General features: G+C 52.2%; 1 protein-coding gene across 1 annotated transcript; it reads right to left on the reverse strand.

Moving 5' to 3' along the window:
* Nucleotides 1–2,306: 2,306 nt before the first annotated feature.
* Nucleotides 2,307–10,493, reverse strand: PCK2 (phosphoenolpyruvate carboxykinase 2, mitochondrial). The gene is made up of 10 exons (XM_045525127.1): nt 10,204–10,493; nt 7,901–8,146; nt 7,272–7,456; nt 6,981–7,184; nt 6,603–6,790; nt 6,124–6,286; nt 5,658–5,876; nt 3,587–3,724; nt 3,191–3,286; nt 2,307–2,940 (listed from the first exon to the last, which is right to left on the reverse strand). The coding sequence occupies exons 1-10, from the start codon at nt 10,230–10,232 to the stop codon at nt 2,486–2,488; spliced, it is 1,923 nt and encodes a 640-aa protein (XP_045381083.1). The 5' UTR covers nt 10,233–10,493; the 3' UTR covers nt 2,307–2,485.
* Between the last annotated feature and the right edge of the window lie 1,637 nt (nt 10,494–12,130).

Genomic DNA, 12,130 nt, shown 5'->3' on the forward strand with positions numbered 1-12,130 from the left:
AAATCATTTTTAAGGCTAACACTTTCCTGTCCCTGTGCATTTAGATACCAGAAAAGTGCCTGGAACCCCAGTTCCCTGCCTCTTTCCTAGAGGGAGTTATTTTTAAATCCATTTTTTTTCTGTCCTAAACTTTATTCACATTGCTCATTTCCTTCTTAAAGTGTAGTCAGCAGTATATTAATGTAGGCTTACAGGGTCTACTCTATCATGATGGAGTGGAAAGGTGATGATGGCTAACATGCATTAAGTAAGTAGTTATTCAGTGCCAGGCATTGTTCTGAGTGCTTTGTTCCACTGACTCTTTTAATCCTCCCAACAATACTGTGAGGTGTAGACATTCCCATTTTACAGATGGCAAAACTGAGAGGCACCCCTGGCTCCAGAGTCTACTATGTGCTTAGTACCTGTGCTGTGCTGCCCCGATGGTATTGTTTCGGTTATCACATGCTGTTTATGAAGCTGAGGATTTGGCTGTGTGTTTTTCTCCATTGCTAACTCTGTTCTAGCATTTGATCCTCTTTGACCTTTAGATTTCTTTCCTTACACATTGTAGCTGGTCATTGGCATTTTCTACGACAACACTTGTTTTCTTTTCCAGGTTTTTCCTTTGAGGGAATTCCCAGTAATTCCATTTTATTTGTTGAAGTTTGTTTCCTTTTTCTAGATAAAGACTCCCTTCTCACCCACCTCGGTTTAGACATTCACTCAGCCTGATCGAGGTCACAGGGGAAATTTTCCCAACATGATGCCCCTGATTCATGTGGGACTGTTGCTCTTTCTTATTTATTTATTTATTTATTTATTTATTTATTTATTTATTTTTGAGCCAGATTCTCGCTCTGTTGCCCAGGTTAGGGTGCCGTGGCATCAGTCTAGCACACAGCAACCTCAAACTCCTGGGCTTAAGCGATCCTACTGCCTCAGCCTCCCGCATAGCTGGGACTACCGGCATGCACCACCATGCCCGGCTAATTTTTTTCTATGTTCAGTTGTCCGGCTAATTTCTTTCTATTTTTAGTAGAGACGGGGGTCTTGCTCTTACTGAGGCTGGTCTCAAACTCCTGAACTAGGGCGATCCTCCTGTCCTCCTGCCTTGGTCTCCCAGAGTGCTAGGATTCCAGGCGTGAGCCACCACACTGGCCTTCCTTTTCTGACTTCTCTCCAAAGTTGTTTTCATATGAGTTTAGGCTAAGGCCTTGTGACTCAAACTGTGGTACCCAGACCAGCATCAACAGTATCACCCAGAAGCTGGTAAGAAAAACAGAATCTCTGGGCTATCACAGACTTGCTGAGTGAGAATCTGCATTTTAACAAGGTCCCCAGGTGATTCATATGCACTTTTAAATTTGAGAATCATGGAATAGGTGACTTCTAAGGTCCTTATTATTCTAGAAGTCTATGCTGCTATGAGAGACATGCCTATGCAATTGTCATTTACCCTTGGCTCTATTGTTTACTGTGTGGCCTTGGACAAATTACTAAACCTTTCTGCCTTTGTTTCTTCCTCTGTAAAATGGTACCTCCCTTCAAAGAGTTGTTTTGTAATGAGCTCAGAACAGTGCGTAGCACACAGAAGGTGCCATAGAAGTGTCACTGTCTTAATATTGAATATGCTTTCAGGAATACTTTGCGACTCCCAGTTCCAGGTCAGGTGGGGAAAGAACAAGTTTGAGAACTGATAATGCAACCATTTCCCTGGAAATGGAGTTGTAGAAGCTTCCGCATGTCTGAGTGAGAGAGATCAGGAATTTTATGCCTGGAAGCTGTACCGAGCAGCTTGCTGAGGCCCTCACCTTTAAGACCATAGGACACAGAGCAGATAGTGCCTTCTTCCAGCAATTCCTACTTATGTGACCCAGTGGTAGAGCTGCCTGTAAGATAGATCCATTTTTTTTTTTTTTTTTTGAGTCTGAGTCTCGCTCTGTTGCCCAGGGGTAGAGTGCCATGACATCAGCGTAGCTCACAGCAACCTCAAACTCCTGGGCTCCTGCCCTCAGCCTCCTGAGTAGCTGGGACTATAGGCATGTGCCATGATGCCCGGCTAATTTTTTTTCTATATATTTTTTTTTTAGTAGAGACAAGGTCTCCCTCTTGCTCAGGCTGGTCTTGAACTCCTGACCTCAAACGATCCTCCCACCTTGGCCTCCCAGAGTGCTAGGATTATAGGCCACTTGAGCCACTGTGCCCAGCTCAAGATAGATTCTTGATTCTACCAGGCTATACTTCTTCCAGGGACTAGAAGACTGAGAGTGGTGTTAGAAGGAAGGCTGTGAAGATAGGTGGGAAATGAAAAGAGCACAAATGTGTAAAATAGATGACCGTCTCTTATTATTGGACAGTGTGTGGGGGAAGGTCTGTGGCCCAGTCTCATGGCACCCAGAAGATGTTAGTTAATATCACATTGCTCATATTTTCTGCAAGTCTGGTGGCTTCCCTATTCCCAGATCGAGGGTGCTGTGACCTCTTACTGGACTGGAGCCCCAGGTCACATTCTGCGCACACGTCCCTCCAGGGCTTCCAGCTCAGCCAACACCTCCTTGGGCAGATCCTGGTTGACCTGCTCTGTCAGGTAGCTCCGAATGTCACGAACCTCCTGTTCCCAGAAGTCCTTGGGGAGTGAGAACAGCTGAGTAGTGTCTATGGCTCCGAGGCCACTGAGATCCAAGGCTCCTTCCTTTGGCACCAGCCCAATGGGTGTCTCTCGGGCACTGTCCTCTCCTTCTAACCGCCGGCAGATCCAATCTAGCACCCGAGCATTCTCCCCAAAGCCTGGCCACAGGAAGCGGCCTGCCTCGTCGCGCCGGAACCAGTTGACATGGAAGATACGGGGCAGCCGGGCCCCCTTGTGCCCCTCCATGCTCAGCCAGTGTTCTAGGTAGCGCCCAAAGTTATAGCCAAAAAAGGGTCGCATGGCAAATGGGTCGTGCATGATGATCTTCCCTGAGGAGGGGAGCAGAATGGGTAAGGAATCTTCCCCCTCACCCTGCATCCAGCTAGAGGAAGTTGTGAAAGGTTTATGGTTCTGGAATATCCTCAGGGCAGGTGAAGAGAAGGGATGGGGGAAAGGTAGAAGTGGGAAGAGATGGGACCACTGAGGACTGCAGGAGTGAGCAGGGGGAAGGTCTGGCTCGAGAAGGGAGGGAGGTGACATGGGCACACGGGGAGAGGGAGCAATGGGGAAGGCACTCACCTTTGTGTTCAGCTGCGGCAGTGGACTCAGAGCGCATGGCGCTGCCCACAAACACCCCATGACGCCAGTTGAAGGCCTCGTATACCAGGGGTACCCCTAGATTACCAATAAACAGGGTCACAGGCAGCCCTTTTCTTTGGACTCTCACTTCATCCCTTCTGGTGATCTTGACTTGTAGGCTCTTTCCTAGGACCTCAGCTATCCCATTTTCAGACCCCATGCCTGCCCTAAATTTTGCATTCACCGGGGAGAACTCTGGAGGCACAGCTACAGTTGGAGATGCAGGCTGAGGCTCCCTGAGCTTTAAGTACAAGAGGGAGGTGGGCCCTAATACAGAGCTGCACTTTTTACCCAGAAACCATGGGTAAAATGTCGTTTTTCACCCATGTTGTTTACCTTTGGGTCTGCGGCCTCCAAAGATGATGGCGTCAATGGGGACACCCTCAGGGGCCTCCCAGGCTGGGTCCATGATGGGGCACTGGCCAGCAGGGGCACAAAAGCGAGAGTTGGGATGTGCACAGGGCTCCTGGTCACCTGGCAGAGGAAATACAAATACTATCTCTTCCAAGGCCACCCCCAACACACACATACATGTGTGCACGTTCTTGCACAATTTATTTTTGTCCCGTCAGCTGCCTACAACCTTGTGTGACAAGGAGCAGAGAGAAGGGAGCCAGAACATCTCTCCCAAAAGATCAGGTTATTTAGCCATGATGATGCTGCCAGCTGAGCTATGTGAGAAAAGAGTGGGAGAGGAATTGGGAGTTCTGCAGGGCACTAATGTTTATGCCAAGATATAGGCACTTGGCATAGACCAGTGCTCAAGGCAATGGAGTTAGATATTGGTGTAAGGTTATAATAATTTTTCCCCCAGAAACCATTTCTTTATTTACAAGATTATTATTTAAATAAACACCCTTTATGGAGGCATTGAAGAATTAAAAAATAAATAAAAAAACACTCAATCCTAAAGCAAAAACTAAGAATGTCAGATCAGTATTTCAGATAATTGACTTTCCATCAGCAAACCAGGGAAGACAGAATCTTCTAACCTATCAAATGCAAACAGGAATTGATTTTAAAGCTAACAGAATTCTGGTGATTTCCCTGGGCTTGCTTAGACCCTGATGGAGTAGTAGGGCATGAAAAACTCAGGGACATAACCTGGTATTCTGGAAAGGGTTGGGACCATGTCAGTGGCACATGCGTGAAGCACCACCGTGGGGCCTTGAATGGGCTCAGTGCCTCTCTGCTGGAGGTTGCCAGTCCGACCTGGGGAGCAAGGGAGCCACGGAGCCGAAACTCCCACCCTCTCCATCCCCCAGCTCCGATCTCCCCTCTCAGATAAGAGCCATCCTTCATCACCCCCAGTGCCGGACCCTGGGAGAGGGTATTGTCTTGGGAACTGAAGCTTGGCACAAGATGCCCTAGTTATACCCCTGAATCCAGAGATGATTAAAGGCTTGGGGAACTGGCCTGTGGGGAATGATTAAAGTTTCTTGGATTTCTCAGTTGGGTGGGAAGGCTCAGGGGGCCTAATGATGGTGTTAGAGAAAATAAAGGGTGATTAGATGAGCGGAGGAGGGTGACTGCTAGGCCAGCGTGGCAAACTTGAATATAGGCTTCAGCCACCACAAGGCCACCCTCCCCTGCCATGCTCTTCTTTGCCGCCTGCCCCGCCCCCCGTGCCAGCCCCACTGTCTCTGGACTGAGTACAGAAGGGCATGGAAAGAAAGCTGAAAGTCCAGGGCACAGGGTTGGGGGAGAGGTGGGTCCCAAGGCACCCAGGGTAATGACAGGATTAAGAAACTAGCTTCTGGGAAAAACTAAAGTGCTGGTCTGATCTAGTCTGTAAGAAGGACTGGGGAGTCTGTGTTGGAGAGACGGGGGAAAGGTGAGGGTAATGATACTGACCTTTAGATTATGTTCTTATTATATAGGAGGACAGTGAGAGCCAAGTGGCAGGAGGAGAGTCAGGACAGGGGAGGAGGCAGGCTTCCTCCTTTCCTAATGGGCCAAACTTTATGAATTATGCTTTGAGCCCAATTCCTTCTGTACCAACTTTCAAAACAGTTCTTCCTTTTCCTTTTCCTTATTTATTTTAAAATCTAGCCTATATTTATTATTGAGAATTTACTATGTATTTGTCAGTGTGCTAAACCATTTTTATGGATTATTTAATCCTCCAACGACCTCAGGAGATAGGCATTATAATAACTATCCCATTCAACTGATGGGTAAACTAAAGCTTAGGGAGGTTAAGCAACTTAGTTGAATCACAAAACCAGTGACTGGTGGAGCTGGGACATGAACTTGGATCTTGCCTGGTACTGGAAACCGCAAACATTTATAATTTCCTGTGCCTCCCAGGGATCCAGGAAGATGGCCGGAGGTTGTGGAGAAGTCTTCTCCAACATTAAAGTGCTAAGCCCTGGGGGCTGTGTCACAACTGCCCCACCCCACATACCAGGTTTCCAGGGTCTGCCCAGCCAGGAGGTCACAGTGACACCAGGTGGAAGAGGCTGGTCAATCCCCTCCCAGTACACGCCACCGTCACTGGTCTCAGCCACATTGGTGAAGAGAGTGTTACTCTGGATTGTGGCCATGGCGTTGGGATTGGTGGTGGCAGAGGTGCCAGGGGCCACCCCGAAGAAGCCATTCTCAGGGTTGATGGCCCGGAGTCGACCTGTCAGGAGGAGAAGTGAAAGAAAGGATCGACTGGGCAATGTTGACATGTGAGACTGAAGAGGGTCCTGCTCCACCTCTCCCTGGCCTGAGCTGGACCCTAGAGCTCAGTGGGAAAGGTTTGTGTCTCTGGGGTGGCTGGGGCTGCTGGAGGGATGGGGCAGGGTCTTCCTGACAAAGCTCACCATGGACATTAGAGGGGGGACTCCTAGGGGCTGAATCGAGAGTGTGATCCAAGGGACCCTCACCTTCACTGTCGAACCTCATCCAGGCAATGTCATCCCCCACACACTCCACTTTCCAGCCAGGCAGCGCGGGCTGCATCATGGCCAGGTTCGTCTTGCCACAGGCACTGGGGAAGGCGGCAGCCACATAATGCTTTTTCCCTGCAGGGTTGGTGATGCCCAGGATCTGTGTGTTAGGGAGAGGTGGGAACACGAGGAGGTCACCAAAGGTTAGGGCATAGTCTGCAAGCAGAATGACAGCTAGGGGTTAACAGGTGCACAGCCCTGCCATCAGGCCTGGAGTAGTGGCAGGGGAAGCCCCAACATCTGGCAGCCTGGGGCCAAAGCTTTGACCTTTGAGTAGAGTCTCTGCCCAACAGCCTGGCACCTGGCAGGAAGGAGGCAAGGCTGAGGCAGACTAGCCAGGTATCACCATCGCCGCCCCCCGCCCCCCGCAAATGCCTCACCGCCTACAGCTGCTGGGATCCTCACCAGGCCCTCACCAGCATGTGCTCCGCCAGCCAGCCCTCATCCCGGGCCAGCCTCGAGGCGATGCGCAGGGCAAAGCACTTCTTGCCGAGCAGGGAGTTGCCACCATAGCCACTGCCGAAGGATACGATCTCTTGCTGGTCAGGCACGTGGCCAATCAGGGTTTTCTCTGGGTTGCATGGCCACAGGCTCACCGGCTCCCCTGGGGACAATGGGGTCATGGGACTGCTGGCAGCAGCATCTCACCCCAAGCCCAGACTGCTGCCCTGGATCTTGGGAATTAGGATGTCAGAAAGGACAGGTTTTTAGGGTCTGTCGATAGGTAGGATTTGGGGCTCTCTTTGAGTACAAGAAGTCCCCTGGGTCCTCTCTTGGGCAGAGCAGGCACTCACCTTGCCCAGTCAGGGGCTGGCCCACGGAGTGCAAACACTTAACGAAGTCACCATCTCCCAGGGCATGAAGCACAGGTGTCCCCAGCCGGGTCATAATACGCATGCTGGCCACCACATAGGCTGAGTCAGTGAGCTGCACCCCAATACGGGACAGTGGGGAGCCCACAGGACCCATGCTGAATGGAAGCACATACATGGTACGCCCTGTGGAGGAAAGCGTCCCCTGGATGAAGGATTCCAAACTTGTTCATACCTTCAGTGCCCCTGCCTCTGTGTCCCTGCCCTGGTTACCCTGCATGCAGCCTGGAAACCTCTCGTTCACAGCTTGCTGGAACTCAGCTGGGGACATCCAGTTGCCCAGCTGTCCACGGGCCCCACCAGCCGGGAGGGGCACCGTGTCCCTCTGAGAAGGAGTTACAATCACCGTCTTGCTCTCTACTCGTGCCACGTCCTTGGGGTCTGTGCGGGCCAGCCAGCTGGGGGAGAGGGGATTGTCAGGAAGGTGGTGGCCAGCATGTCTCCCTCATCCCCAGACCCACTTTTTCAAGTCCAACTTTGACTCCAGGTCTTCTGTTGGCCTTATTTTTCCCCCATCCAATCACATCTCAGTCCCTTCCTCTGGGCTTTGTTCCATTTAAGGGGCGGTTCCCCAAGGTGCCAGGCCTCTGGGGGAGTCTGCCCCTGGCAAAAGCTCACTGAACTGGTGAGGGGGGGAAAAAAAGCAAAGGCTCTTCTTTGTATCAGCTTCTTCATTTAATATAAAAATATAGACCAATTCCAGCTCCTGAGCCTGTCTCCCCGAGCTCCCATTCATGCTCATTCCCTTGGGATGGTCCAGTTAAATGTGTTTTGGTGAACCCACAGTGGCCTCAGTCCAACTAGCTGGCCCCATCTCGCAGGCTGCTGGGTTCAGGGCTTACCAGTTATTGTACTTGGGGAGCTTTCGAATGAGGCCTTGTTGCTCCAGCAGGGTCAGTGTGGCAGTATTCTCAGCCTCAGTCCCATCACAGATGTGGATGCCCTCTGGTTGGCACAGGTGGGCACTTCGCTCCACGAAGTCGCGAACCCCAGCAGGCAGCTGGGCCAGATCTCCACTAAGCACTCGTAGGGTCTGGATGCCACGGCATGATGACCAGCCCAAGGGGCTCAGCCCATGCCAGCTAAGCCTGCAAGAGAGGAAACGGAGGTGATGGGCTAGCTGCTGTCATGGAGGCTGAACAAGGCCTTGGAGGGGGACAGAGAGCTTGGGCTTCTGGGGAGCGTGCTACAGCATGTCTCGGTGCAGGCACCATGAAGAGCATGTTGGGTTCAGGCCATATGTATCTTGTGGCCTTTATGAGGTTCAATGAGGGTGTCCTCTGGTCAGCAAGGGACAGGTATGGCCAAGTGAGCAAAAAAGGCATATGCCCATGTCCATGTTTAACTATGTCTGGTCAATGTTTAGAAATAAGCAGGTGCCTTTAGTCCAAGTGTCAAGAAACTATGCCAAGGTGACAGCTTCATGTGTCCGGTGTTTCAAGCCTCATCCATTTTCTTCCCATTCTCAAGTATAGTTTTTTACAAGTTAATATGGCAGGTGTTTTTATTATATTTTTCTTCTGGCATGTATGCTTAAGACTGTGAAAGCCTCAAGCAAAGGACCCAGTCTTTGAGGTGGTACAGGCTTCTTCCAGTGCCAGGTTTCTAGATTAGGGCTCTTGCAGCAGGAACTGGTGACTGGATGTTGGAGTTCCAGGCACTGAATCTGCTGCTGCCCACCTGGACCAACAATGATTGCATAAAATGTTGCCATCTGGCCATCTGGTAAGTATTTTTGAACTGCGTAGAAGGCTGACCACTGGGGAACAGGTGTCACTGGCTGGGGTTCATGCCTTGATTCCCAGGAGGGCAGGGGCCCTGTTGTCTCTCTTCTCACACCCCTGGGAGAGAGAGAAGCAGGGTCTGCTCTGATTGGCCTGGACCCAAGGTGCGTGAACCAGAGAGAGCAAAGGCCAAGAGAGGGAAGTTACCCTCCTCCTATGCCAGGGCCTCTCCCACCAGAAACTGCCCCCACACATCCAGGACAGAATGACCCTGTGCTTCCCCTGGCTCTCTTTCCTAGAGGCCACATGCCTAGAGAGCTTTGGTGGTGGTGGTAGGGCGGAACATGAGACTGCAGGAAGCTCAGACTCAGAGGGTTTAAGCCTGGGGAAGGCAGAAACTCAGACCATGGATGTGGGAGCGTGAGCCTGGCTGGGGTGCAAGCTGGGGTGGTTTCCACTGGTCTGAGCAGGATAAACACCCAGTGTGGCCTCAGGGGCAGAGAAGGGGGGCCACTGGGACCTGGGTCTGTTCTTGCCTCAGAGAGTTGTTTTCCCTGAGCATTAATTTTAAAGGCACACAAGTCTCAGGTTATCTCTTGTGAAGCCCCCATGTCCTCCTCCAGTCCCCCAAGTGGTAACTTCTCCCTTTCCTCCAGGGACCACCCACAAGGCCTGGCCGAGTGGAGCTGCCTATGGGAGATATATGGGTCAGTTCAGACTCTGGGACAAAAGCTGGGAAGAAGGGAGGCTACAGAGAGTAGAGAGGAGACCATGTAAGGGGACTGGCAGACAGGCAGGACAAGCCTAGGGGCTCCAGGCCCGGGCAGAGAAGAAGCCAGCCATGTAAGACACTAAGGCGACTTGCCCCCTCCTCCCACCTTGCTTCCACCCTGCCAACCCCCGCCCCCAAACCCCGCCCCAGGTCCTTCGGGCTGCGCTAGGCTTCCAGTCCGAGGGAGGCCAGCAAGGATGTTTACCTTCTACCTTCTTTTGGGAGCCCTGAGCTCAGTCCCCCAGGGGCTCATGTACTCTTGCCCCCAGGGCGCCACTGTTTGTCACAGCACCCTGGGGCGCGGGCTGGGAGCCCCTCAGAGGTCTGAGTTACATACATCTGGGAAGGAAAGGAGGCTACACGGAGACAGGGCTCAGCAGAGGCAAGCGAGGAGGGGGAGGAAGTTATTCTGAGAGTGGCAGATAGAGACGGCGCGGGCAGAGACAGGCAAGGCCGAGAGAGGGAGCGGCGGACGGAACCAGGAGCCCGGCGCGGCTGACCTCCGGGATCGAGGCACGGTCGCCCCTGCGCGCCTGCTCCCAGGATGGGAAACCTGGCGGAGGCTGCGAGCAGGGGAGCGCAACCGGCAGCCCCGAGGGGGCGGGCGCGGTGGAAGGTGCGGGTCGGCCCCGGGCTGGGGGTCACTCACCGCAGGCCGGGGCGGTACACAGCGGCCATGGCACCTGGGCGGGGGCTGCGGGGTGGCCGCGGGAACCGAGCGGAGCCGGGAAGGTGTGGAAGGCGGGGAAGGAGAGAGCGCCGAGAGGCGAGCCAGAGCTGAGGCTGGGCGGAAGGTGCTTAAAAAGGAGGCGGGCAGGCGCAGGGGCGGACCCTAGCGGGGCCCGCGCGACCCTCCCTCCGCCCCGCCTGCGGGCCGGATTCCCCGGCCCCGGGGCTCCGGCTCCTAGGTCGGCCCGGCCGCCGCCCAGCCCCCAAACCTCTCTCTCCCATTGGAGGACTGGGTCGCTCCTGGCCCCCGACTTCGAGGCCCCGCCCCCTGCATATGATGTAACTTTGAGGACTCTTGCTCCCGGGAGATAGCGACTAAGAGACAGACCCTGGATGGCAACAAGCTAGGAACAGGCGGCGAGGCCAGGGTCGGGAGCCCACGGGGGCTAGACGTTTAGAAGCTCAGGGATTGGGCATTGCCTTTCCCGTTCTTCCTGGGGACCGGCCATTCTGAGCCCCATGGTTTTCTGTTTTCCAAGGCCCCAATGCTAAGGTCTCCTTAGTCCCCTACTCTTAAATCTCTGTTTCTTCTCTTGATCAGGGGTCCTTTCTGCCTGACCATGAAATGGGATCTCTCCATCCCAGGGAGATGGTCCCCTGCTCTGGTCATTCTCTCCCCACTGCGCTGAGGAACTCATCTGCCCCCACCCCCCACCACCATAAAGTCCTCAGGTAATTTCTCAAGTTATGTCTCCATTCAGACATCTCCCTTCAACTTGAGATCACTGGATATCACCAAAAATGTCATAGCACCTCAAACTCAGCCTGTGCTCAGCATCCGCTCCCCCTTTCTGGTAATAGCACCCTGATTTTCCTTTGGGGAACCATCTCCTTTGTCTGTATGGTTATGTGGCTCTGACCTCACCCCTTCTGGGGGTAGGCTGTCAGCTGAGCCAATTTTATATTCCTCATTGTGGCCACAGCAATCAGGGAGGTTCAGGGATGGGCATGAGATCTGTCTCTGGCCCTTTTTCTGTGAACTTTGGAAGCGAGCTCTCTTTCTGCTGGGGTTGCTGAGCTGGTGGAATTAAGGCTGGAGCTGGTGGGTGTCAGTTTAGCCCTGCAGAGCAGAAGCCTGCCTGAGACATGTCAACGGAAAAGAAGCCAAACTCTGCAAAATAATTTAAAGAGGTTTATTCTAAGCCAAATTTGAGGACCATGACCTGGAGCCATACCCAAGAAGCTTTGAGCAAGTGGACTCACTGTGGTTGGGTTATAGTTTGATTTTATACATTTCAGGGAGACATGGTAAAGTCATAAATCAATACATGGGAGGCATACATTGGTTTGACCTGAAAAGGTGAGTCATCTCAAAGGGGAGGGGGTGTTGAAGGGTATAGGTGGATTTAAAGACTCTTTGACTTGTAATTGGTTAAAAAAATGAAGGTTTTGTCTAAAGGCTTGGAATGTTTTAAGTTAAAATAAGGAAGTCTGTTAATCACAGACAAGCTACTGGCCATATATTGTGTAAATTGAGGACCTGCTGGTTTGTCTTGCATAGCCTTAAGCCTGTCTTGCATACCTTTAGGCCTGTCAAGCATGTCTACAAGAAGGGAGGGGGGCATGAGGAGGCCTGTCTGACCTCCCTCTCTTGGCTAGCAACGCAGTTTTAAGGGTATCCTCTTGGCCAGGAGGGGGTCCATTCAGCTGGCCGGTGGGAGGTGGGGCAGAGACTTAAGATTCCATTTTAGTTCACAGATAGAAGCCAGCCTGGAGGAAGCAGAGCAGAGGAGTGGAAGGCAACAGATTCCTGATTTCACTTATAGGAATCAAATTTCTTCTCCTGCTCAAGCTAATTTTAAGTGAATTTCTGCCACTTGCAACAAAAACAATCCTAATTCTCAGAT

The sequence above is a fragment of the Lemur catta genome, chromosome 1, assembly GCF_020740605.2.
Source record: "Lemur catta isolate mLemCat1 chromosome 1, mLemCat1.pri, whole genome shotgun sequence".
NCBI classification, from domain to species: Eukaryota; Metazoa; Chordata; class Mammalia; order Primates; family Lemuridae; genus Lemur; species Lemur catta.